Source organism: Eumetopias jubatus, unplaced genomic scaffold (assembly GCF_037043125.1).
Source record: "Eumetopias jubatus isolate StellerSeaLion01/CBP00866 unplaced genomic scaffold, mEumJub1_p1.0 scaffold_1, whole genome shotgun sequence".
NCBI classification, from domain to species: domain Eukaryota; kingdom Metazoa; phylum Chordata; class Mammalia; order Carnivora; family Otariidae; genus Eumetopias; species Eumetopias jubatus.
Genome location: NW_028274807.1, coordinates 143,452,948 through 143,480,761, shown reverse-complemented (window position 1 = coordinate 143,480,761; position 27,814 = coordinate 143,452,948). Strand labels below are relative to the sequence as shown.

The 27,814-nt window shown below is 44.9% G+C and overlaps 1 protein-coding gene across 2 annotated transcripts in view; it reads right to left on the bottom strand.

Annotated features, from left to right (window-relative positions):
- Positions 1-163: 163 nt before the first annotated feature.
- Positions 164-27,814, bottom strand: part of TGFBR2 (transforming growth factor beta receptor 2) — an 89,391-nt gene continuing 61,740 nt past the window's right edge. For both annotated transcript variants that reach the window (XM_028107073.2, XM_028107074.2), the window contains exons 4-7: positions 20,779-21,578; positions 18,978-19,119; positions 5,737-5,864; positions 164-2,904 (exon numbers count right to left, since the gene is read on the bottom strand). In XM_028107073.2, the coding sequence (XP_027962874.1) occupies positions 2,725-2,904; positions 5,737-5,864; positions 18,978-19,119; positions 20,779-21,578 (1,250 nt within the window). In that variant the 3' untranslated portion in view covers positions 164-2,724. The remainder of the gene's footprint in view (positions 2,905-5,736; positions 5,865-18,977; positions 19,120-20,778; positions 21,579-27,814) is intronic.

The following is a 27,814-nucleotide window of genomic DNA, read 5'->3' as shown; positions in this document are numbered from 1 at the left end:
TTTTTTTTTTTTTTTAAAGGACTCGAGACTGTCAGTTGAAGGAGACAATATGGGAAATTTGGAGAGAATCTGTCTTGTGACTTTTCCTGCATAGACTGTAGAATAACCAAGTTTTGAGGTTAAATGGCTTAATTACGATGAATGGGATCAGGAGGCAGGAAGCTGACCTGAGTATTTTTGCTTTATTCCATCTAATAAACATTTTATTTATATAAAAGACAAACAATGCATAGAATGAAAATAAGTGCTTGAGACATTTGATATAAGAAGAGTATATAGCATTCACATTCCTATTTTAATACATGAGTACTGCTGAAGTGTTCCATAAAAGAATAAAACTTTCCCTTTATGTATAGTAGTAAAAAAAAAAAAAAAATCAGTATTTTTAGGAACTACAGAATGTTATTCCTTGGTCTTTTTCTTGACAAAGAAATAAGAAATAAAACAAGCCACAGTATCATCTGACACTACATTCCAGTTTAGGCTGATGACCCCCCAGAAGTGATAAAGCTCTTCTGAATCTTGGAAAATCCCATTAATGGATCAGTATTCTAGAAATTCACCACTAGAGGTCGATGAGCAACAGCTATTGGGACAGCATTGACAAGCCCTAAGGTGCATGGAATTTCTGGGCCCTTCCATGGTATTGGGGGCAAGCTGTCCTGAACTCTCTCAGCCCACACCCACTGAGCAAGGTGCCTACGAGATTCACCTAATCCCAAATCTCAGCGTATCTGCTAAAACTTCAATGAGATGAGATCTTCCAAAATCCAAATGGAACTGATCTACTCACTGCCAGTCCTCTCTTATATTCCTAGTTGGCTGAAAATAGGTAGCTTCAAAACATTTTAGAAAAAGATTTTTTTTTTTTGCAGCATTAACACGTATTTGTGGATTAACGAGTTCCTATGGAGTATTAAAGCTCATTCTTTGTTCTTGCCCATGTGGACACAGTCTTTCTAACTGTAAATGGGATTCTTGGGTCCCACATTCAAGTCCTCGCTGGCAAATTCTGCAAAGGGCGGGAAAGCTGGTATGGTGGAGAGAAAGATAACCGTGGCAGAAGGTTCTAGGTAAGAGCCGCCCTCCCTAATGCAGGGGTGGGGGGAAAGCTCTTAATATATAGACAAAAATAGATTTGGTTTACCTGGGACCACTTAGAGGGGGTCCCCTACAGTCCAAAAAAAAAAAAAAACCAACTTCAAATCTTAACGCCAGACTAGGAAAAGGGAGGGACTTGAACTCATATAGCCAGAGAATGACTGATGGAAAGTACATTTCTTACAAAAGGCCTTGCTTAGGGGCGGGTTTAATTCCCAGACTGGGGTGGGGCGGGCAGTGGAAAATGCAAATGTTTACGTCGAGAAGTAAAGCAGCTTTATAAGTGGGTCCACACCTTCGTTCTGTGAGTAATGGACTGGGGAAATGTGAAAACCATCCGCTATCTATCCTCACTTGCGGGATCCAGATTTTTTTTTTCTTCAAAATCTCCAAATATTTAAAAAGTGGCTCAATTTTGTCAAACGCCGTTCTGGCCAAGCAAAACACATGTTCAGAGTGCCTGAGGAAACAGTTCTGACCATGGCAGAATCCTTCTGACTAGGCCAAAATGTACCTGAGCGTTCAGGAGCCCAGACAGATGGAATCCACCGGTGTTTGCATAGAAAGCTAGAGATTCAAACCAAGCCTGATGAGAAACTCAACACAATGAACCCTGGAAGGGAGATTTGTTCCCTTTAGGGAAAGTAGCATGGGAGAATAGTAACATGGGTATGGGGGCAGGAAGCAGAGGATGGGGATTAAAGGAAAGAAAGAATGGTCTCTCCTTAGTAGAATATGTGGCCATTTCATAAATGGGGAAATTTGTCCTGATTTTTATGCCCGTGAAGCCTGCGAAGGTAAAAAAAAAAAAAATGGGGCTCAAAACTTTTAAGCTCTTAGAGACGGGACAGGGTTTCTGAGCTGGTTGAGGAAGGTGGCTCACAAACCAGATGTGGGCTTGAAGCTCAAGTGAAAAGTCCAGGAGACACAGTGGCACGCAGGAACCCCAGCATCTGGTCCCCAAACAGTGTGACTATAATTGGCTCCATAGCCAGAAAAGTCCCCCCCCCCAACCCACCGTGCAGGGAATTACTATTTTGCAAAAGCGAGTGCAACGTGGCCACAGCAGGCTCTTGAGACTCGGAGCCCCCTCCTAATGCAGAGCCCTCACCTCGTGTAGGCAGAAAACCAGCGCACGTGTTGATTGTCAAGTGCTAATGCTGTCTCGGATCCCCTTCCTTCTGTGCCTGGTTCCGGAGCTCTCCAAACAAACCAATTTCTTGGGATATTTGATTTTATTTTCCTTGTCTCTTTCCAGAGTATGGCTGTATATATATATAGATATAGACATATATAGATATATATAAAACAGAGCTATTCCATATTTATATACAGGCATTAATAAAGTGCAAATGTTATTGGCTATTGTAAAAATCAATATCATTTCCTGAGGAAGTGCTAACACAGCTTATCCTATGACAATGTCAAAGGCCTAGAATGCTTCATGTCACCCACTCCCGGCTGCTGGTGGTTCTGCTCATGCCCACTGGCTTATAGGGAGGGCAGTGACCCCCTGGGCTTCCAGGAAGCATTGCTTCAGGTTCAGGGGCAGCCTCCTGCTGCCTCTGTTCTTTGGTGACAGGGGCAGCCCCTTCAGACGTAGGCCAGCCTGCCCCAGAAGAGCTATTTGGTAGTGTTCGGTGAGCCATCTTCCGGGATCTTCTCCTCGGAGCAGCTCCTCCCTGAGAGCCTGTCCAGGTGCTCCAGTTCGCTGAAGCGCTCCGCCACGCACTGGGCCGTGAGCCGGGCCTCGGGGTCGTGGTCCCAGCACTCGGTCAGAGTCTCGCACACCGTCTGGATGCCCTGCAGTGGGAGAGAAGGCACAGACCCCCTGAGCTGCTGGTCTGCGGGGCTCCACGGACGGCAGGGCGGCCCGCTGCCCTTGCTCCTGCAGGGCAGGCTGGGTGCCAAGGAGCCTGTGCGTGCCCACATCCCACTGAGCACCCGCTGGAGGGGGTGGCCGGTGGGGGGGCAGCCACTTGTCTGTGGAACCGAGGGGCATGCACTGTCCTGGAAGCCTGCTGCACCCATTTGCTCTCGGGCGCCATTTGATCACGACAGGTCGTGAAATGGGAGAGCCAGCACGTTTGGTCACAGTAAGGCCTCTCCAGTAGGCCTCTGGGGCACAGTAGCAGCCCCAATACTGGAAAATTCCCACGAGGAGTGGCCCCTAATGCCCTGTCACCCTTGCCCTAATTTTTTTAGAGCACTTTCTGGTGTTCTTGTTTTGGGTGGTTTTAGGTTCATAGCAAAATTAAGTGGAAAGCACAGAGGTTTCCACATACCTCCTCCCGCCCACCACGGACATCTTGCATCCGTGTGGTATATTTGTTCCAATCAATGAACCAACACTGACACATCACTCCCAACCAAAGTCCACAGTTTATGTTGAGGTACGCGTTAGGGGTTCTGACAAATGTACAACGACCTGTACGCACCATTATAGTATCCCACACAGTAAGTTCCCTGTCCTAAAAATCACCCGTGCCCCACCACCCCTTCTTCTTCCTCCCTTCCTTGAGCCCCTGGAGACCACAGATCTTAATGCCTCTGTGGTTTTGCCTCTCTAGGGTACCTTATAGTTGGGATCATAGACGCATTTCTATTTAAACAGCACTGAATACCGCAATCAGAGCGAAGTCTAGGCTTTAGTCTGGTTTTATCTTGTAAAGTCCAAGCTTCCAACTGGTGCCAAGGGTGGTGCCCAGGGCCCCACTGCCCCCCAGCAACATCAAGCCGCACTTCAGAAGCAGCTGTTTTGTGGGTCAGCTGGGCTAGACTCTAGGCTATGTCAGAGGGTTTAGTCCAACCCCATGAAGGCCCCATTCGAAAGGCCCATCCAGGAAATGCTGCCCAGTATGGTGGCAAGGGTCTTCTCCCACGGCTGTAATTTTTGTTTTGCATTGCAAATATTTTTATCATTTCAAGCCCTTTTTTTGCAATAAAGCAGGCAGGGGGTAAACAGATGGGCAGAACTAGAGCGTGCTCCTGGCAATTAGAAGCTTGCATGGTCACTGGTGATTCGTCACACAAGTGGCCCAGGTGGACCGGATATATCCCAGTACTTTCCCCTTCAACATCTACTACCAATAACTTTCCCAACACACCTAGGAGCCTCTCCCTCCCTTCCCGACCTGTGAGTGAATTCATGATGTTGAGTTAATTGTATAATTCACCTAATTGACGGTATTGATTGATGGCCTGTTAAGAGTGGAGTGGTATTGTTGGTACACAAGTAACATTTATTTTACTCTGGCACTGTAATTACAGGCAGTAAATTAAATTAAATATTAAGCATTAACTTGAAATCAATAGGGCAACAAATCTCATTAAGAGAAAAAAATGTATTATGCAAATTCTTTCCAGAATTTTATCATCATGAATAATGGCTTCATTACAAGAACTGTACAGCGGAGGAGGCAACAGAGTCTGAGAGAAATAACACCAGGGTCTTCTGATTTCAGAGGTAACACAGAGCAGTCTTGCATTTTTCAGTCAGAGAGACTTTGCCCGAAACCCCGGGGGGAAGCCCTGGGCTACCGTGGCCTGGTTCATGCTCTCTCCACGGACTTTATTAGGGTCTGTCTGCTGAAGTGGCTCCAGGCCAGGATTGGCACAGACCGGGCTTCCTGCTCCATCTGTCTTCCTGATTGTGCGTGATTTGTTGTTTCTGTTTCTTATCTCAATTTGCCTGGCCCTGAGGAAAACCTATGACTTAGTCCCAGCCTTGACTGGATAAGGGAATTCTTCCAAAGGAGGCAATAAAACAATTTACTCCGTAGAAAGATCAGCTCTGTCAGTGAGAGAGGAGTGCACTGTTCTCTCTTGTTCTTTCTTCACGCTGTCTCCGGGGTATGTCACATGGCCCTGCCGCCCACCGCTTTCTTCTTTTTCTCTGACCACTGCCCTCATCAAAATGCTCCCAAGCAAAGAAGTTGGATAGTTCTCCCTCACCCTGTTAAGTCCAGAACCGCTGTCCTTCCATAGCTGGCCTTACCTACTGTCTCTTGAAAGGAAAAAAGCGGCAGCCATGAAGATGTTCCCCACAAACACATTTCCTATTTGTTCACTTGCACTTTCCTACTTCTCTTGGCTTTCTTTTATTCCCGAACTGGCCTCCTCTTTGCAAACTCTGTGCGCCCAGCCCACATATGGCCCTGAGCACACGGCAGTGCGCCCCCCCCCCCCGCCCTAGTCCAGCTGGCTGACAAACTCTGCTTACTTCTCACTCTGCTAAGTATTTCCTTCTAGAGGGGAAGATTCCCAGGAGAAAATATTTGGAACCCAGAAGGGAACAAAACAAAAGCACTCTACGCAAAGGCTTGGGGGTGAGGGGCAGAGGATGCAAACAAAATATTTTAACCCAGAAACAAGCGGGCTTGCATAGTGGGACAAATGCCCTTCCAATGATTGCTTGAGAGCCCTCTTTGAATGGAGTATCTACCTGCTGGTTGGAACTTAGAAGAACAGGTCCACACCTGTTGATGAAATTTTCTTAATAAACAAACCCTAACAGGATCACAGAACACAAAGGGACCTGCCCTCAGATTGAAGCCCAATAACCTAAAATTCTCTCCTCCTTCCGAGGCTGCTTCAGATAAATCTTATTCTCCCCTCCAAACGGCCACTCCTTACCTGGTGGTTGAGCCAGGAGCTGGGGATTTCTGGTCGCCCTCGGTCTCTCAGCACGTTGTCTTTCATGCTCTCAACACAGGGATGCTCCCGCACCTTGGAGCCAAATGGAGGCTCGTAATCTTTCACTTCTGTTAAAGAGAGAAACACAGGGCCATTGAGAAGGGCGTGTGCAGCTGGGGACATGAGCAGGTGGAGAGGTCTGGCTGAGTAGCCTGAGGCATTGAGCATCAAAATATATCTGTGATCACTCTGAGAGCAATTTTTAAGAATAGTAGATTAAAATAAGAAGGAAGGAGGGGTTGTGGAAAGAGCTTGAGAAGTATTCAACAGATAACCGTTGAGGGCTTGCTACGTGCTACGTCCTGTGCTAACAGTTGGGGACAGTGAAGAACGGGACCAACAAGGTCACTGAGCTTTCATTTTATTTATTTCTTAAATTAATTAATTCATTGATGATTTTAGAGATAGTGAGAGAGAGAGAGAGAGAGAGAGAAAGCACGAGTAGGGGGAGAGCAGAGGGAGAGGGACAAGCAGACTGCGCTCTGAGCTCAGAGCCTGCCCAGGGCTCGATCCCACAACCCTGAGATCATGACCTGGGCAGAAATCAAAACTCGGATGCTCAATGGACTGAGTCACTCAGGCCCCGCCTGAGGTTACATTTTAATGCAGGCATTCTCAGTGGGGTGATGTTGCTCCAAGGGGGGCAAAACTGGTTCTTGGGAGGTAGAAAAATCTTACATATTACACTGGTTGGCAGCCCTACAAAGGCCCCAGTCCATAAGCAGGTTTAATATGTGGTGGTTAAACTTCATGGGGATATCCAGCCTAAAAGGGAATGAAATTCTGACATGTTACAACATGGATGAACCTTAAGAATGTTCTGTTAAGTGAAATAAGGCAGTCGCACGAGGACAAACACTGCATGATTCCATTTATGAGGTACCTAAAATAGACTAATTCATAGAGACAGGAAGTAGAAGAGTGATTGCCAGGGACTGGGGGATGAAGAGATGGAGGGCTATTGTTTAATGGGTACAGAGTTTCAGTTGAGGGGGGATGAGAAAGTTCTGGAAATAGATAATGGGGATGGTTGCACAACACTGTGAATGTACTTAATGCTAGTGAATTCTACACTTGAAAAAGGTTGAAAGGGTGAATTTTAGATTATGTTATTTTTCCATGAAGGAAAAAAAAAATTGATGTGGAGTACCGGTTAAGAAGAAAAAAAATGTCAGGGCGCCTGCCTGGCTTAGTCCATACAGCCTGCGACTCTTGATCTCAGAGTTGTGAGTTCAAACCCCACGAGGGGTGTGGAGCCTACTTAAAAAAAAAAAAAAAAGGCAAAGAAAACGTCTATAAAGGCTCCTTACCATAGCAATGATGACACAAATGTTGAGCAATGCTATTTACTAGGATGACGGAGGAGAGAGATGAACAAAGCATCAACAAACAAAATTATAAAGGTAATTTTCCTTTAGTGATACATGGGACAAAGAAGAGAAGAGAGAATGATATACCCCCCTTCCCTAGGGCTTCAGGTTTCCACTAAGGTCAATCTCTTTATAGAAACTTCCTTGAATATCCCCCAAGCCATTTGTGGCTAGATGTCCCGGGCAGAGCTTTATTTTAGCCTATATCATATTTTGATATAATCACATGTTTATTTGCCTCATCTAAGCAGACCATGAACATCTGAGGGCGGGTTCTGACTCCCTTTTGTCATTCTTCTACACACGAGGCTCTCAACACATTCTTTGTTGAGGAATGAATGAATGAATGAATGAATCTTAGATCTGGTCCAAAGTGGCAATGCCTAAACTCTTAAGTGAAAAGTAAAACAACACACTGATTTAACTGGGTGGATCAACATACATGTCCTTGCACAGGACAACCTAAAAGATTTTAGAAAACACTCCTTTACTAAAACGTGTCTGCGCTAGAAGGGGAGGATGGGCTGGACCCAATATTCTTCTTCACAGAAAGTAGAACCTTTGGCCTTTAGCAAAATAATCATGTTTAATAAGTAAAACTTTCAATAATTTGCCCTTCCAGGCTAAGAACTGAAGAAACTTTCAATGCCCCCTTTGAAAAGCGATAGCTTATTCTAATTGGTCTATTTGTTTTCTCCCCTTTCCCAGAACCCCACTTGCATATTCATCTTCTGTGATACCTCCACCCCCATCCCCCAACAGAAGAGCAGCCAGGATATCGTGTTTTTTCAGGAGATTTGTGATGAAGGCCTCCCATCACATCGAGACAAGCACAAACCATCCTCCTGTGTGTCCGCTTTTGCCCCCGAGTGCCGTAACACTTAATCCTTACTGCTCTAGGGGTGAGAGCTGAACTTTGGTCAGCATAATATTCTTATTTCTTTCTTCCATTCCCTTATCTTCTATAGACTGTAAATTCCTAAGGTCCAAGGCTGAAGCTGAGTCTACTGTCTTTCTAATTCTCTGCTCCGTACTTAAAATTGTGCCATACACATAGCAGGCATTCACTAGATAGGAGTTGGGTTGAATTCAAACAAAAGCAGAGGACTGGCAATCAGAGCCGGTTCTCAGTACAGTTGACTCTGACCTAACTCTTCTATAAAAGGAAGGGGCTGAATTGGATGACCTCCATGTTCCCCTCCGGACTTATCTTGTAATCCAATCTAATCGAACAATATGATGCCCTCTTAGCGCCATGACTTGAGGTGTGTATATTCTTTTTTTTTTTAAAGATTTATTTATTTATTTATTTTATTTGAGAGAGAGAGACACAGTGAGAGAGGGAACACAAGCAGGGGGAGTGGGAGAGGGAGAAGCAGGCTTCCCGCTGAGCAGGGAGCCCGATGCGGGGCTCGATCCCAGGACCCTGGGACCATGACCTGAGCCCAAGGCAGCCACTTAACGACTGAGCCACCCAGGCGCCCGAGGTGTGTATATTCTAATACAATATAATGGGATAGGATTTGCATATGATATAAAGTGCTCTTTAAATAATCTGTCAGTCCACGGAGTCTCCATTTCCTACTATTTTGGCTGCCATAGCTGGTGTCACTGGCTCCCTGCCCGGATCCCTTTACCAAGCCAGCAGCACCAGACCCCAGCTGCCACAAGTGTTGAGTCCTGAGGGCTCACACCTTCGCCCTTCTCTGGAGGACTGCCTTTGGCTGATGAGAGCTGCCTGTCCTGGAGATTTCCAGAAAGCCTTACCCCCCAGAGGCAGCCTGCAGCATATGATAAATTAATGTGGGTGTTTTCATAGTCTAACCCTCTTGCTTCTGCAGGGAGAGGACTGTGGTGCAATTCACCCTCTAGAGCTCCCCATGAGATCAGGCTGAGGCTAGAACTCTCTTGAAACTACAAGTTTGCTGAGCTCCTCCCCTTCCTGTTTCTCTTTACTCTCTTCCCCTGAGACCTTATCCGCAATTAACCATTGCACAAAAATCTTTGTGTCAGACTACTTCTAGCAAAGCTGGCCTGAGACAGCTGCCAAGGAAGTGCTTTCTCTTTAGGTCAATCTCTCAGCTAAACTGCCCCATCTGACACTAGCTGCAAAGCCACCCTGAGGAAGTCTTGATAGGGCCTCTTCTTGAGAAACTGAATGTACTAACCCATCAACAATTCCCACCGCACAGCGCTCAGAAAGGGGCAGGGGATGACCATGGTCAGGGAAGGAAAATGGCGGCATCAGAATCAATCCCAGGTGTCAATCTCATGGCTGAGATTCCTACACAACAAAGAAAAAGTCTCCATAGTTGAGGTTATAACCCAGGGCCAATTTATTTCATTTCCAGTCCTAATCTTCAAAGTTGCATAAGCCACAGTAATTTTTAAGTTCTGTGGGGACCAAAGCAGGTTTCCCTGGGGAATCAGGGAGAGCTCAGAGAGGATGGCATAGGGCATCAGGCACAAGCTTGTTTTCTGGGTAAAGGAAAAGTAATGAATGCTCCTTTGGAAAAGAAGACAAAGGCAATAGTCCTTTCCCAGAGTAAAGAGAATTTTTACTGGATTACTTCCTACTTTTCCTAAAACCTTGGAAAGTTGTGAGATTCTCTAGTATCCCTAAGGGGCACGAGACCTGCTCCCAGTCTGTGACTTGTGGGAGATTTTATAGGGAAGGGAGGTCAAGGACAGTCTGAAAGCGGCTGGCCCTGAGCTGAGCTGGGACAGTGTGAGTCTATGAGTCTCCTTCTAAGTTTAAATTAGACAATTCTGGGTGACCATCATGTGACCCAAACAGGAACACCCCAGTCCCTTAACACTGAAGTAGTCTTTCAGGTGAGGAACCAAGATGGAGATTTAAAGTGCATGCATCTTTAAAAAAAATTAAAAGAAGGCGCCTCGGTAGTTCAGTTGGTTAAGTGACTGACTCTTGATTTCGGCTCAGTTCATGATCTCAGGGTCATGAGATCGAGCCCTGCGTTGGGGGCTCTGCCCTGAGCATGGAGCCTGCTTAAGATTCTCTCTCTCCCTCTCCCTCTGCTCCTCCCTCCCCTGTGCTCTCTCTCTAAAATAAAATAAAATAAAAATAAAAAAAATAAACCGTATGCATGTTTTAAGCCGACCTTTCTTCAACTCCCGGCGGATGTCATATTTATATAATGTATAATATATATTTTCCAAAATAGCTAAGTGGGCTTTTTTGTTTTATTGTGGATTTTTTGCAATTCCTCTTTGCTCTTTGCCCTCAGTTTAAACATGCTATTCCCACCTATTTTTTTTTTAGTCATGCCCTAGAATGTATGTAAAGATGACCTATGCTTGGCAGCGCCTCTCAGTCACCACCTTTAATGTGATTGTAGCAGCATGAAAACCACCGTCAGCCGGTGTTGCTTTTCTTTCTTTCTTTTCTTTTCTCTTTCTTTCTTTTTCTTCCTTTCTTTCTTTCTTTCTTTCTTTCTTTCTTTCTTTCTTTCTTTCTTTCTTTCTTTCTTTCTTTCTTCCTTCCTTCCTTCCTTCCTTCCTTCCTTCCTTCCTTTCTTTCTTTCTTTTTTTCTTCCTTCCTTTCCTTCTTTATTCTTCTTTCTTTCTTTCTTTTTCCTTCTGTGGCTGTGAAGGCAATGTCATTCTCAGGCCTCCACCAGGATGCAGAGGATAACTGCTGCCAGACATTATGCTGGAGGCTGTTTCTTCCTGGAGGCCTCGTGCTAACTGCTCCTCAGGTCTGCTCAGAGGCCCTGAGGATACGGAGCACATCTGCTTTGCCTCAGCAGAAGGAGGTGGCCACAGACACCCAGCGGGACGCCTTAACTCCAGGGCAGGTGGTTGAGGGCAGGAGGCCTCTGCCAGCCAGGTGGGCACCGATGGTCCTCCCCAGGACAGGATATCAAGCACTGATAGCCGGATGGTCCAGGGGAATCCAGCAGAGGTAGTGACTGGCCAAACCAGGGGCTGGTTTTCGCTCCTACTTTCTCCCATTGTTTCAGGCATCTAGAGGCTGAGATGCTTCATCCACTCTGGCAAAACTGCTGGGTCCAAATTATGTATCTTTTATCCCTATTTATCTTTTATCCTTATCTATTTATTTTTCACCTTGGTGCTTAAAGTATTTTTATTTTAGAAAATGCATGTGAGGGGTGCCTGGGTGGTTCAGTTGGTTAAGTGTCTGCCTTCGGCTCAGGTCATGATCCCAGGGTCTTGGGACCGAGCCCTGCATCGGGCTCCCTGCTCAGCCGGGACCCTGCTTCTCCCTCTCCTCCTGGCTTGTGCTCTTTCTCACTATCTCTAGCTCTCTCTCTCAAATAAATAAAATAAAAAAAAAAAAAGAAAGAAAGAAAAGAAAAGAAAAAGAAAATGCATGTGATTAAAACTCCAAAATTATTAAATAAATGGATATGGCAAAAGCAAATCTTTCTCCCATTCCTCATTCCTAGTTGAACAAAACTGGCATCGATTGAATGCTGGGATTAATGGTGATTTAAATTTTCCCCTTACTGTTTACGATGAGCACTGCTCAATCTATATTTTTATAAAAGATGAGGTGTTTTGCTTCCCAGTTTACTGGGGACTGAAGCTTGAGTAAAACACTGCAGAAATAAATCACAAGAAAAGTGAATGCTACTCAGGTGTCTTGGGCAACACCAAATTGCTGTTAAAGTCACAAAACACCCTCTCTGTCCTCATCATATCACAAATCCATCCCATCTGAGGACCAGCACCTTCCACAGACCAGGCTTGGAGCAGCATGGTTGTGAATGTTTTGCAAGTAAAAGGAGTTGCATCTTGACAGAGGAAGTGAATACAAGTTATTAAGCATACTTTAAGCATTTCAAATGAGTCAGAGAGAGAATGTCAAAGAAGAGTCTTGAAAGATGTGATCCAACACTTCATTTTACAGTTGAGAAAAAAGAGGCTCTAAGAGAGTGCATTGGATTCCGGGAAGAACACTCAGAATCGCATGCTAGATTACCGTTACTCTGAAAATGGTTTTGCCTTTTTAGGAAGCCTTGCATGCTTTCTCCTCTCTCCTCAAGCATTGCAGTGAGCTCTTTCTCCCCCAGCCAGAACAAGCCCAGCTGGGGCAGCCCCAGGTGGGAACATGCCTGTCACAGATGTGACAAATGTGTTCCTCCCTGCCTTGGCCAGCCCCGCTGCACCACATGACTCTGAGAAGGGGAAGCTCATGGAACCTATTGGATGGCGATGGTTTGTAATTTCTAAAAGAGTTATGCAAAAAAACCCACTGATTACAAAAAGCAGCCCTCTCCTTAACTACTATTATTTACCGACATTAAACCCAAACATTCGTCCATTTTGGGTTTAGAGAAACAGGTCGGATGGTGGGGGTGGGGGTGGGGAAAAATGATTCTGTCACAAATTAGGCCATGAGCACCAGATCAGGGCAGGGTTGGCCATGGAGTTCATGCATGGTTTTCTAGAGTCTTCTTTGTGCATTTGATCAAAAAAAATGTCCAGGCTCAGGCCTCCCTTCTACGAAGAGCTGTAGAGCAAGCAAATTAACGCGTGAGCGGGCTCCTCCTCCATTACTCAGTCTACTCCCAGAAGACCGCTGGCCACACAACTTTCCATGCCTGCTGGCCCAACTCCATGTAGAACAGGCTGGTGTTCACCCTCCCAAACTATCCCAGATGGATGGGGGTTGGAAGGTAAGCCCCCAGCTTCCTCGTGAGTCAGGTGGTGTGATGCGGAGGTGTGCGTTTGACTGCACCTGGGGTCCCCAGCAGGACTGTGTGTCCTAGCTGTCCACAGTGGTGCCCTGCTTGATAACACGCCATTTCTTGGCCTCCTTCCCTTTCCTGACTTCCTCGTTCCCTTTCTGGCATTTCCTGAGATCACTTCCCAAATAAACCACTTATGCTCAATTCTTGTTCCAGGCTCTGAGGCACCCAACCCAAGGCAGATGTTCACACAACAGAATTATTCAATCAAACCAAGTCTCTGTCATGCCCTCAGGCTGCTTTCCCAGGCCAGGCGCACCAAGGCCCACCACCTCAGGATCTCCCCCCCACCCCCCCGCCCCGCCACCACCGACTGCCTCAAATGACCTCTTTTCTAAGAAATTTCTTTATTAGGAACCGCTTGCTCTTCTTTCCAACTCCCCTTCCGCAGCCTTTCCCCAAAGTCTTCTCACTGGTGGAAGCCAGCCTGCCCTCCCAGACCCTTGCGGCTTCTTTTAATTTCTCTCGGAAGGCGCTGAAGAGAAACCATGCTTGCCTCTCTCCGCCCTCCCCCCACCCCGCCCCTGCCCCAGCCCTCCCCCCACCCCGCCCCTGCCCCAGTCCTGCGCGCCTGCAGAGGGCAAGTCTCTGGGACCCAGTGCTGTTCCTCTGGAAGTCAGCATCTGGGACACAGCTGTTGTTTTGATGCAGTTCCAACTTAACAGAGCAGCAACGCTGTTGACAGTTTTCCCCAAAGCAGCACCCCTGAGTTTTATAGCTGCTTCCAGATTTTACTCCCCTGAAACCAGGAAAATGAAGCGCTTCCATCCCGTCTCTCTTCAGCCCTTCTCCCCCACCCCTCTTCGTTGTTGTTGTTGTTATTGTTGTTGTTGTTTTTGTCTCTCTTTCCTCTCGTTTTGATTCCTGCGCACTTTCTGTCTGTTCTACAAAGCTGTAGCAAGCTGACAGTATGCTCAGGGACTCTGTCTCTCCTCTTGTTAAACGCTTGCTCCGCGGGAGGTTGTGTGTTAGCTTCTATTCAAAGGCCTAAATGGCCAGGGATCTGAAAGTCGGTTTGCTTGTGGGCCTGTTTTGGCTGGGGATGATGTGAATATTGTGCCTGCTGTGCTCGCCAAAGGGGGCCCTGAAAGGCTCCCCGCCTTCATCCGCCCCCCACACACCACAAACACTTGCATGAACACCAAACAAACGGAAAGCCAGACAGAGATTTCTTTGTAAAGACAGGGCCAGTCTCTGCGTCCGTCCTTGCTGAGTGACGACTGCAGGACTTTCCTCCTTCCTTAGAAGACAGTAACAGACCAATCACCTCCTTCTTCCAACAGCTCTGAGAGACCTGTTCTCTTGACTTTCATATTCTTCCAGATGATCCAAGTGTCTGAAATGATCCCCTCTGTCATAATCTGTCCCTAACTCTTTTTTTTTCTTTCTAAAATCGTCATATTGGCCTCCTCTCACCCCTGGTGTTGTATCACATATCGATTTGTTTACTACCTGTCTTTCTAGAATATTAGCTCTTCAGAGACTCCTTGTCCCTTGAGGACAGAGACTTTTTTTTTCTTTCAATTTTTTCACTACTGTGCCTCTAGCATTTTGAATATGCCTGCCATGTCATTGGTCCTCAATAAATATTTGTTGAGGGAAGGAATGAATGGATAAATAGATCTTCAGAGAAAAAAGGGTAAGAAAGTTACCTCAGACTTTAGGGCGCTGAGCCCATAACATGCTCAGAAATGAACAGCTTTGCGATTCTGCTAACAGAGATGCACCCAGAGGAGACAGCCATGTCAATCCCTGGAGACTTTCATGAGTGAGGCCGTCACCGAACATTCCTCAAGCGTGTGACTGTCTTGCCAGCTACTTCCAGAAAGGCATGGAATTAAAGGCCAGGATGCACCAAGTCACACTGGCTGCCTGATCCATAATGATGATCGTAGTGAGGGAAGCTGTCCTTTACTGAAGCTGTCCTTCACTGGTCAGGCCGGCTGCGTCCTGGGAAGGTTGGGGCCAGGGGGCTAGAGTCAGACAGCAGGGCTCTCATTCCTGGCCGCACAGCTTGCCCATCTCCGGACACCTCAGTTTTTCCCATCTGTAAAATGCAGCCAATAACAGTGCTTACACTTCAGGGTCCTTGGCAGACTGGAGGAGGGGACCCGTGAAGCAAGTGTGTAGTCATGGTGGTTACTCTTCCTCTGTGGCTCTCTTCATGATCACACGGGCGTCCCCCAGGAGGCCCTTCCTTTTTGACCACTCTCCTCAATTATGACAGCCCATCTCTTGAGCTCCTGGGTGCGAATGGCGCTGTACCAGTTGGCTTCAGAAGAGTGCCATGATCCTCGGTTTGCGTTTTCTCATCTGGTAAGAGACTTCTCCCGTGTTGTGCTCTGTCTTTCTCTGTTCCCCTGAGCCACTCTGCACAGAGGAGAGGCTGATCAAGAAGGAACTCAAGAGGACACTCCTGAGTTTTCCCCTTCCTTCCAGAGCTGACCTAACCCTCTGTGCCTAACCCTACTGTCTCACTGCCCTCAGCTGACGTGGGCTTTAAGTGCCCCATGCCCCTGCCTTACCTTCCTGCAGGACTGGTCACAACTGAACTGCACTTGCCTGTTCAAAAGTCTATTTCAGTCCCAGTTAAGGGCATGAGACAAAGCCTAGTGTCGAGACCCGACATTCACAGAAGACCTGCAGCGTGGAACAACTGTGCTTCGGGAGACGAGCCTAGAGAGGCGAGCGAGGGTCAGGTTTAGTGTCTGTGTGAAGAGTCTGGGCTCAACCACAAGAGCAGAATGGAGTCACTTAAAGGCAGGAAAGCTGGGGTTTCTCATTCCCTGCAAGACTGTCCACTGACGCTTAGTGTCCTACTGCATTCAGTTCGATGTTTTGCTACTCAGAATAAAACCAGATGGCATGTTAGCTGACCTATGTTGCAAAATAAAATCTCAAGTCTTCAAGTCATCAGACTAAGTTAAGCTTCAGATTCCACATTTCCGTTTTTGAAACGAGACTGTCCATGAAAAATAGTAATTACATACATTGTATTTCAGGTTACAGAAAAGAAGGTTTAAGCTCAAGGAAAGCTTTTTTATATCCCGTCCTCTTTCTTAGATCTTCAAAATTAAAGCCTAACGGCCACTGGAAGGAATTAGTACCCATTTTATTTGTAAGGTAAGAAATGTGTCTGCATGTGCACATTTTTAAAAAGTAAAGAAAAAGAAGGCTACAAACTTCCTGAAGGCAAAACCTGTCCTTCTACCTGTGTACCTACAACAGCTGGGAGGGAAGGCATTTATCTGCAGGATTTATGTTGTTTCCAGGGGATTCCCGAAATATAGAAGAAAAGTCTCTGAAATTAAGACTAGGCTAAGAATCTGTCTTTGATGTTTTTAAGATACATCCCCCTCAAAAAACAAAACACAACAAAACAAAACCCCCAAAAACCCTAAACCAAAAACCAATGCTTTCAAAAGAAGGTTAACGAAAGGGCTTATACATGTGAGTTCACACACTAAAACAACTGAAGGGCTTTCAGTTGGACCAAAGTGAGCACCGATAAATAGCTTGGGTTTCTGCAGCCTGAGCAGAGATGGGAGAAACACGACTGTGGGCTTAAGATCAAACAAAATGAGAACTGGGATGGCCTCTTTCCGGTCCCCCAAAAGCCGTCTGTTCTTACCCTAGAGGTTATGAAAGGTTTTTTGAGACTAGCTGAGCAAATGAGATCCGGTTCCTTCCTTGGGAAAACTTGTTTATACTGTATCCGTTTTTAGACCTTGTACAAGTTGGTGAACTCAGTTCTTCCCATTAGCCCGACTTCTTCCACACTCAGCAAATATCAACAGGAAAGGGTTTCAGTCATCGATCACAATGAAAGCAGGGATCTCACATAGGGCCTTAATAAGCTGGCTGCACTGACAGAGGGAAAGCAGAGAAACAATCTCCAGCTCATGTTTATAGAATAACGGGTCTGAAAGGATAGAAAAGATACCGAAATCTAGGTAAATTTATTCTGACAGTGACAACAGCATCGTCTCTTACACAACTCATACCGGTCTAAGGATTCATTTTGGAACTGTCAAAGCTTTCAAGCAGAAAATTATTCTCAGTGGCTGAAACTTGGTTAAACAAATTTCACTGTACAAGGAAAAACCAAGTTAGTGTTGGATGTGCTGTCGGGGAAGAAAGTCGGGCAAGACAGCCAGACAGGAAGTGCTATCCCCATGCAGGAACCCAGGCAAATAGGTGATGGGACAGCAAGATTTCCAGTGGGAAAGCGGTGACCTGGGCCCATCCTGGAGAGTCAGCTAAGGAAGTTCTAAACAGGATGAAGATTCAGAGCCAGCGTGGTGCCAACCAGATCCACCATGTTTTACCCATGGGTAGTGTGCTCCAGTGACCAACGCTGTGGCGATCTGAACAACAAAATAAATATTGGTGATATTGGATACCCATAGAAGAAAATAAATATCCACAGCTCCATACTGATATAAATGCATAATGAAAGAATAAATACCGGGGGTGGTCAGAGAAAGGACAGATCTCCCTTACAGCAGAAGACCTACTAACACATGTAGAAAGGATAAGACAACAGAAAATCGCTGACAGGCAAACATTACAATAACAATTGTTGCCAACAAGGATGACTGATGGATCCTAAAATCAGCAGGTAAAGTTATGATAAGAAACAGGTCTAGTATCCTGATGAAACAGGTGTTTAGTATCTTTAGAAACAGGCCAAAGTATCTTCTTATAAGATATGTTTTAATCACAAATGGAAAAAGCACTATCTTTACAGGGGAGAAACCTGGCAGATACCACCCCAACCCAGGGACCAAACTGAACTGACACCCTGACATCTTGTTCCCCTTCCATGAGCCTCCAAGGAGGGCAGAGCATCATTGCTGAAGCATTGCAAGAAGTACTTGCCCCAAATGCACGATCTCAATCTAACCGTGAGAAAACATCAGAGAAACCCAAAGTGAGAGACCGTCTATGAAATAACTAGTCTAACTTCTTCCTGAGTGTCCAGGTCATGAAAGACAGACAGACTGAGGAACTGTCACAAGTTGAAGGAGACTAAGGAGGCACGGACGTTAACTGGAACATAGGATCCTGGACTGGATTTTGCTCCAGAAAAGGACACTACTGGGAACCCGGAAACATGAATGACTTGTACGGACTAATTAAGAGTATTGTGCCAATGTGAATGACCTGTCTTCAATAGCTGTGCTGTGTGGTTTAGGTAAGGTGTTAATGGTAGGGGAAGCTGGGCGAAGACTATATGGGAACTCCCTATACTATTTTTGCAACTGTTCTGTAAGTCTAAAAATATTACAAAACAAAGAGTTAAAAATAAAACTGGAGTTGGCCTGGCTTGACTTAGCAGCCAGCCAGGACCAAGCTGAGATGCATAAATTTCTAAGGTAAGAGTGAAGACCGTCATGGAAACTAGTGAGAAGAATGGGAAAAGGGTAAAAATGTAGACCTGAGCCATTGTCATGTCCACAGAAATCAGGGACAATGCTGTCTAAAACAATGGCATCCCTCCTATGTCCCTGAAGAATACCGTGGCATTCCTTAATAACCTCTCTACTAGATTTTTATAAAGCTTAACAAATATATCAAATCACTCTGCTTGTTTTGCCCAACAAAGGAAAGTCATCTCCATAAAAATAAATTTTGAGCCAAATCCACCACCTGGACCTTATAATTCTTAAGGTTTAAAAACCTTAAAATAGAAAACCAAACAAAAATCAGATATTTTCCTGAACAATATTTTCCATTTGATAAACAGAACTCACTCCTATAAATTGTATCGGTGTTCAAGTCTTCCCAGATATTTAAATATCTGTGGCGAGATGTGTCAAGAGAAGAGTAATCATACTTCAAAAAGGGGGATAGAAAGCTTTATGCTCCGAACATGGCTTTCAGCTTAAAAATCTAGGCTTTTATTTAGCACAATTCCCAATCATTCTGGAATGGCTGTGTACTAACAGATCTCAGCCAGCTCTCAATGTGGAGTTAACTCTGTTGTAGCCCTGGAATTATGCTTGAAGCAAACAACATAACATCATTTTGAAGACGCGTCAACCCCTGCACCATGATGGTGGTCCATACGTACCTCCCACTGCATTACAGCGAGATGTCATCTCCCAGAGTACCAGAGCCATGGAGTAGACATCCGTCTGCTTGAAGGATTCAACATTCTCCAAATTCATCCTGGACTCTAGGACTTCTGGAGCCATGTATCTTGCGGTTCCCACCTAAAGCAATAATAGACTTTGAGACCCATCATGTAATTCCCGGCTGCATCTTTATTTTAGAAATATAACTGATGTTTGTCCTCGACACATGCAGATGATCTTTGGAAAGCACAGTGCTCTTTTAAATCATGAGACTGGCAAAGAAAGGTACAGCTTATGAAATTATTTTTAAAAATAGGTTTTCTCTCCCTGAAAACACTTTTAAAAATATAAACAAAGCATACCAAAAGAAGGAAATGCCAAACCCCAGAGCTGCTTTATCTAGCTTCATGATATATGTCATTGTATTCTACAATAACATCCTCACCGATAACCGGGGAGATAACATCTGTGATACTTTAGATCTTTATTTTTGCTTTTGCAAATTAACTATTTTCTCATTCCCAAAACACCAAGATTTATGGGGAAAATAAGAATCATTGCCATTAGTTTCGGTCACTTAAGGACTGTCTCAACTTCTTTGTTTACTCCATGGTACTGTTCTAGTGTGCCAAGAATGTAGTGTAACTTCATAAAATCTCTAGTAAACTAAACTGCATGAAAGTATTTCTACAGTAAAAGACCAAATCTAGATCATTTTATAATTTAGCCATGTAGGACTGATAACGCGAAAACACTGGTATACACAGGAAAAAAGAGGAAAGATATTTCTAGGGAAGGGATCACTTAAACGTTTGATTTTGTAGCATGTATGGCTTCACTAAATAACAATGAAGTTCCTACACTTTCAAGAAGCTAAGGAGGGTCAGGTGAGTTGATATTATTGTCCCAAGGAATGTTTCTTAATGGTATGTATCAGAAGAAATTTTTCTTCTTACTAGGTCGCTGCATGACTCATTACCCTGTCAGATTAATCTGTCCATGTTTCACTCGATATGTTTATCTGAACATTGGCTGTGCAGCCACAGACCCAAGAGAGCAGACCGAGCCGTAACCAAATGCTTCAGAAGCACATACCCCCACCTGCTTAGAGGAAACGATGGTGCTTTGCAGACTCTACTGTAATCCATATCAAGGTTTCAGTGTGTGAAAACATGGGGCACCATTATTCATAAAGGATGGCTTGGTAATTTCTAGTGACCTTCCAATATCTCCTTACCCAAAAAGGTTTCTATTTTTATCTGTGAGATGCTTCAAAGGAACTGGAGAATTGTGTATCTACTCAGTCTGTCATCTCACTCAAGTATGTATTGGACACTTTCGCTGTTCCAGTGTTAGATGTGAGCAAAAATGGAAGTGGATTTGGGCTACAAGGAGACCGCCCTCTAGAAAGGTAAAAAGGAAACAAGGTAGCCACCAATAGTTCAGAGTAGGAAGGGCTGAGTGGAAGCATAAGAGAGGAAAAAGAGACAAAGCACGGGTGGTGTTGGAAGCAATGAAAAGTAATTTACAAATGGGAGAGAAATGAAGACCAACTGAAGGAGAAGAACGCCTACCCTGGATTAGATGGGCTTGGCAGAAACCGGGGGAGAAATGTTGTTCATTAGAAAAGCACGCTGGCAGGAGAGAGTGGGGCATGCCCAGGGGCAACTCCTCACTTTGGCTAGATTCCCTAGACAGGTGTCCAGAGCACCGGGCTGTTTGAGACAAAAGACATGAGAGACGGATGGAGAGGTGGCTTGGGCCCGCTACAAGTAAGGGGACCCAGGTCTAACTTACCTGCCCACTGTTAGCCAGGTCGTCCACAGACAGAGTTGGGTCGAGGCGCAGGGAAAGCCCAAAGTCACACAGGCAGCAGGTCAGGTCGTTCTTCACGAGGATATTGGAACTCTTGAGGTCCCTGTGCACGATGGGCATCTTGGGCCTCCCGCACAGGGTGTGGTCGCTGTGCAGGTGAGCAATGCCCCGGGCGAGGGAGCTGCCCAGCTTGCGCAGGTCCTCCCAGCTGATGACGTGCCGTGTGAGGTATTCCTGTAGGTTGCCCTTGGCATGGAAGGCAGTGATCAGCCAATACTGCTTCCCCAGCTCCGTCTTCCGCTCCTCGGCCGTCAGGAATTGCAGGATGTTCTCATGCTTCAGGTTGATGTCTGAGAAGATGTCCTTCTCCGTCTTCCAGGAGGCGTACTCCTCGTAAGGGAAGATCTTGACCGCCACAGTCTCAAACTGCTCTGAAGTGTTCTGCTTCAGCTTGGCCTTGTAGACCTCGGCGAAGCGACCTTTCCCCACCAGGGTGTCCAGCTCGATGGGCAGCAGCTCTGTGTTGTGGTTGATGTTGTTGGCACAGGTAGAGCTGATGTCGGAGCGGTCATCTTCCAGAATGATTGCCAGGTGCTCGCTGAACTCCATGAGCTTCCGCGGCTTGCTGGTCTCCCAGGACGGGCTCAGCTTCTGCTGCCGGTGAACGCGGTAGCAGTAGAAGGTGATGATGACAGCTATGGCGATTCCCAGGGGTGGCAGGAGGCTGACGCCTGTCACTTGGAATATGACTAACAACAGGTCAGGGTTGTTGGTGGCATATTCTGATGTGGAAACAAAAGGAGGGAGAGAAGAAGTTGGGTTTGGTGGGTATGCACAGTCAGAGAGTGGGTCCACACCTCAGGCATCTAGAAGTTTTAACATCTGCATAATTTTTGTGGATAATAAATTGTGACTTTTTATTCCAGGGATGGATGCACCCGTCCAGACTTCCTTGCCGCTGGCCACCTATTCAAGGTCTCCTATTCTTCCCTCAAACTTCAGCTTTAATGTCACTCTCTAAAGGAGATCTAGGAAAATGTGGGGAAGTGTTTTATTTTATATATTCTCATCACACCCTACATTTTTCCTATGTGACAACTTGGCACAATTAGAATTAAATCACTATGACTCCAGTTATGGGTTTCACATCTGCCTTTCCCTACTTTCCCCACCCTCAGCGGATTGACCACTCCACGCTGGCAGGGGCCATGTCTTTCTTCTTCACCACCAGAAACAGTGCTGAGCACACATCAGGTCCTCAGTAAGTGTTGGATAAATGGACAAAGCATTCACGGAGTGTAAACCAAGGCACTACAGGAGGCTCTGGGAATAAAGAAAGAATGGTAGCTCCTGCCTCCAAAAAGCTTACGTAGATGGTATTGGGTAAAAATGAAGACACTCTCACGGTTCTACCATTGTCTTTATTCTTTCCTAAACTCCAGCTTGCCCTGTTCTGACCAACCTCCAGGCCACCCTTAAACATAGGTGATGGGAAGAGGAGTCTGTGAAAAAGGGTCTTTGGAAGTCAGTCACCTTATATCCACCCAATATTCCTCTTTTCAATGTGCATGTGGTGTGTAGTTTCGTAGAACAGGAAATCTTACTAGCAACAGTGGAAATATTGCTACAAAGGTGAGAGGAGTGAAAAGAAGGAAATGCAGGCAGTTTTCTAATTTGGACCACTGAAGCAGGCCCTGTGGGGTGATGGAGGAGAGTCATTAGCACCAGCTATCTGACCACATATAATGTCGTGTATGTCAAACTTTGCTTCATGTGCTGGCCTTGGCTGGCTCTGGTTAAACAGTTTTCCTTCTGGGAAGAAAAACATGGATGGAAACAGTCAGCGGCAGGAGATAGTGAAAGGCAGTTACGGTTCAGTAAGAGCTTTGTGTTAGCCTGTCTCCACTGGGCAAGAATGCCAGAATGCTACTGCTTTTATATGTCATTCATTTTCCCTCACAGTTACCTATTAACAAGCAGTCCTCATGATCAGATGCTAGATTTGCTCACTAAACATAGCACTGCTGGGTGCCTACTATGGTATGGATGGCCCTGCCCTCAAAGGGATTATAGCCCAAGGAGAGTGTTAGGACACGTACACAGGATATGCATAGTAACATATGGCAATCTGGGACAGGCGCTGAATGTGTGCTGCAGTCTACACGCATTGGCGGAATGTAGAAGAGCTTAGAGAAACAGGGAACCACAGTGACAAGGACCATGTTTTAGTTGGTCAATGGAAGACGGGAAAAGGTCAATGACGGCTAGAAGGAATGTCACATTAAAAACTACGAATATACGATCTATTTGAGGAAGAGCACTTTTCCCAAACTGCCAAGTCCACATAAGGGAACAGAAAGGAAAAGGGTTGGGTGGGTGACATGGACGTGGACATCATGTCAGAGAAAGTATCTATAATTGTTCAATTGGCAGTTTTCACCTACTGTAGGTGTTTGATGGGAATACAGCAATAAGAATATAGTCTAGGTGCAAGGGGGAGAACCATAACCTCTTGAAGAGAACCCATTACCTCGATCGTATTTGATATCATCCCTTAACAAAGCACAGTGAGAGATGACGCTCGTGCTGTGCCAGTTTGGGGTATTTGGGTTTTTATTTTGAGGGGGTATTCAGGTTTAACATGACGTACTGCCTGGTCCTAAGGTCAGTTTCTAAGTGGAAACGCCAACTTCTACTGCCTATACTTCTAGATGGAAACCTTAGCTCTTAAGTCTATTTGATGGCACTAAAAAACTGGAAAAGTAACCCCAAAACATCTGAATTTCAGCAACCAAGAGGAAAAACAGTCACTATTTTGGGGAAAGATCTATTAGTGCATTAAAAAGAATACAAAAGGGGAAACAATATGGTAACTGACTCTTGAAAACCCAAATTCTTGCTCACATTGGGAGGCATGAATGGGACAAAGGCCAGGTGGTGAGAGTGGTGACAATGGGATGAGGCAATGACAGAAGACACTGGAACTGCAAAAGTAAAAAGAGTTCGTGTAGACAAGTATGGACTGTCCCCATCGTTTAGCAAAGTACGAGCCCGGAGAACAAGGTTAAGGGGGCAGATGAAGGAGCTGTCACAGCAGGAAACAACGTTCCTTCCCAGTAACCCCGCCTCTATTATCTGAAGTATCTCATGAATGTGTCTGCTTCAAGCACCCACTTGTCTGTAACCACACAAGATGCCTTATAGTCATAAATCAGTTTGATTCCCACATTGCTTATTTTCCCCAAGAGAAAGTGAACTGTCCAGGGTAAATCTACACATACTGATCACCACGCTATACCCAGCGCCTGGCCTAGGATGGGGTACCTACAGTACTCTGCAAATGTTGGTCACAGAATCTGAATGGATGATGACTTACCCTCACATGTTTTTCTGTTCTACAGCAGGATTGGCAAGCCATGGCCACAGGGACTATTCTGTACAGTCCCACACGCTACAAATGTTTGTTTGTGTTTTAAAGAGTTGTTTAGAAAAAGAAAGAAACTAAGAAGTTCATGCAGCAGAGATAATATCTGGCCCAGAAAGCCTAAAATATTTACTACCTGGTCCTTCATAGACAAAGTTTGTTGGCCCCTCTCGTATAGATGTTATTTGTTTTAACAACCTCTAAGGCATTAGCAGAGTGTGGGGAGACTTCACTTTGGTCCAATTGTGAATTTTCTCTTTCACACATGGGGCAACAACACAACTAGAAAATAAAAAAAAATATATTAATTGCATAATTACTTGGCTGTGTCTTCAATGGGTTAAAGAGTGCAAAACGTTCAAATGAACTGTTCACTTATCGCTGATAATTTTATTTTGTAATTCCTGGCCATAGATGAAAAGGGTCTTCCTCGCTAACTTCTATTCTTCTTCAGGCTGCGGGAAACACAAACACAGAAATCCCCTAAAATTTATGTGTGAAGAAGATTCTAGAAATCCCCCCCTGTTCAATATCAGAAACCAAAGCTTTACTTTCCCCTCAAATTTCCTGTGATTTCTTTTTGAAAACCTACATGTAAAAATTTGTTGGGGTGGGAATTACTGAATAACATCTGTCAATCTTGAAACTTCAAAGAGGTGGTGAAAAACCCTAACAATAGCAAACTGGGTTAAAAGGGAGCTTTGGGATGTGGTTTTATCTAAACAGGAGCCACCCACACCCTCTCGCAGTATTAACCCTCGGGCTGCTACTAGAAAAACCAACAGCCATAGGTAGAGGTGCAAACCAGCATCTCCTTTACTCAGAGATTAGCAGGGGGCATTTCTTTTGGCCAACCCCCAAATACACAAAAACTCAGAAATCAAATACTTAGTATGAACCTGGCTATGCGCTAACAGTTTTATATAATATTTGTATTTAATTGACAGAAAAACCCTATGAGGTGGATATTACAATGATTATAAGCCCCATTTCACAGATGAGAAAGCTAAGGTTTGGATGGATTAAATGATTTCCCAAGATCAGACATTTCGGTAACAGCAAAGCTAATATTTGAAATGAATTGTCTGATTGGAGACAGACAATTAATCCTGCTCTTAATCCCATGCTATGTTGTCTTTACACTTCACAATGGTGAGAGCCAATTAAGAATGACTTTATAAAACCTCTCAACTTGCTAAATTGGTTGCCTTCACTGGGGCTTGTCGATCAATCAAGTGGCACTGGCCATTCTTAGATAATGCACCCCAAAGGGCATGTTCTAGATGTGCAGACCATTCTCTTTGGTTCCTAACTAAGAACCACAGTTGAGTAGTGTCCCTGCAAATATGTGTCTTTTCCCTGCCTGGGAAGAAAAGTCTTACATGAGGAAGAACCCTAAAATCTCTCTTGTCAGAGTATATCCCAGGGCCTACAACATAGGATGCTCAAGATATAATTGCCGAACCATGGAATTTTTACATAAACGGTTTCCTGGATGTCAGGTAACTAGCGTTCAAGACTTGATCTTCACATTATGCTCCCTCGCGTTCCATGACATCGAGTCGGACACAGGTATTCTTCACTTGTTAGAAGTTCCTGTTAAGCCACTTGCTCTTATAAAACACTTATATTAGTACCTGTTTTTGCTAACGGCAAGAAATCCAAAGAGGACTGTCACTTCGATGAAAGGAGGCAAGAAGAAAAAATGGCAGTCTGTCTGTTTTGCAGCGAGTTGTTGTAGAGGCGGCACACACCCCAGCGGCAAGACTGGCCCCGCCCGGCTCCTTCCCTGAGAACTGCACTGGGCATCTCAGCATCCAGCCGCCATAGCTTTGAACTCTGTGAACATGTGTGCTTTATCTCGATTTATTTTGGGCATCTGTTAGCAAGATGTGTCCCACAGTATCAGAAGAGCCTAAAAGTGGTTATTTTGGGGGCTCTGGGAATGCTCAAAAATGTTCCCCAATTAAATTAATGGTAATCGCTTCTTTGCTTTACGTCATTTTGGCTTGCAAAAGGTTTTGTAGGAACGCTCTCCCTTTGGATAGTGGGGGGGACACAGTTCTGGGAGGGGAGGATTACAAAGAAGAGTAGAATTTCTCTAAGATTCATAGAAAGTAAAGCTCTACAGTGTAATAGCAAAAGTTACTAGCCTGAGCTCCATGGGTAGAATTCAGTAGATCTGTGAATGTAAATGGGCACAAATCACGTCTTTTTATTTTCTCCAACCATTAGCTAAAATTTAACGTTTCCTATCCGTAGCTGTAGCTATGACTTTGTCCCCACTAGAAACCACAGGTGTTTTCATGCCATGTTACATTTGTGGCAGATGCCTCAGTGTCTCATCTATACTCATCACTTAGACATTTCAATATCTTAGATCTGATGCTAGATCCTATCATTTCAAGCATGATTACAGAAGCACATGATTACAGAAGCACATATTACAGTATCACAAATTTATTTTTAAATATATTTGATAAGTATTTTTCAATATCAGTAATTGTCTTTGAAACCCCGTGTATTCTATTTTATGCCTTTAAAAACATCCCTTTGAGAAGGGGTCCACAGGGTTCACCAGACTTCCAAGAAGTCCATGGCACATGCACAAAAAAAGCGAAGAACCCTTGGCAGAGGGAAGGCACTGGAGCTCCAGTCTCTGCCAGGATTTCCTAGAGCAGAGATTTTGAGATTCGGCTGTGTCTCTGGGAAGTTACTAAGGGAGGAAGCTGGTGCCAATAACAGATCCTCCTGGCAGGATGTGTTCTCTTCCCCCAGGGGGAAGAGAACTCTGAACTCTGTCAGAGCTTCTGTCCCTTCTGTCCTGCATGAAGGGAGGTCTGCAATGGAAAATGGTGGGAAGCCCTCCTTTGAAATCCCAACAGTAATAAAGATAACTAACATAAAATGTGCTTTATGGAACTAGGCAATTCACCTTATAAGCATCAGCTCACTTTATTTCTCCAACAACCAAGTCAGGTTCTATTAATAGCCCTGTTTTATAGAGAAAGATATTGAGCCTCAGTGGATTCTACAACATTCTCGTTTACTTAGTTTACTTAGGAAACAAAATAAAAGTTGTCCCTAGTATCAATTCTCCTGCCAATTTTCTCTGGCACAGCCAAAGTAGAATTGTAGTTGTTAAAGAGATAGGTTTTTGTTCACTATCATATCACTCAGAGCTTGGCACATAAATAAGGAGACAAGTCAAATTTGTTAAGCAGATGAATTAATAGATTTGATGAATCAATCTGATGAGGAATAATTCTGTAGAGCTGACCCCCTCTCCTCCAAAGGCCAAATGCCATGGATGAGCCAGGCTCTCCTCTGCTTGGTAAGTGCATGCTTCATATCACACCACTCTCCCTGTAATTTGCATATAGCATGTGGGAACTGTAAGCATGAGTACCTGGGATGTGGTATGAAGGAAGGAGCCCTAGACTGGAAATCAGGAGACTAAGATCCTATTCCTATCTCTATAATTAATCACCATAAAATCTGAGGCAAGTCATTTAACCTCACTGGGACTCAGTTTCCTAAAAATGCTTATGGTTCTTGGTTCCACTTGAGAAAAAAAAAAAAATGCCTCATCAA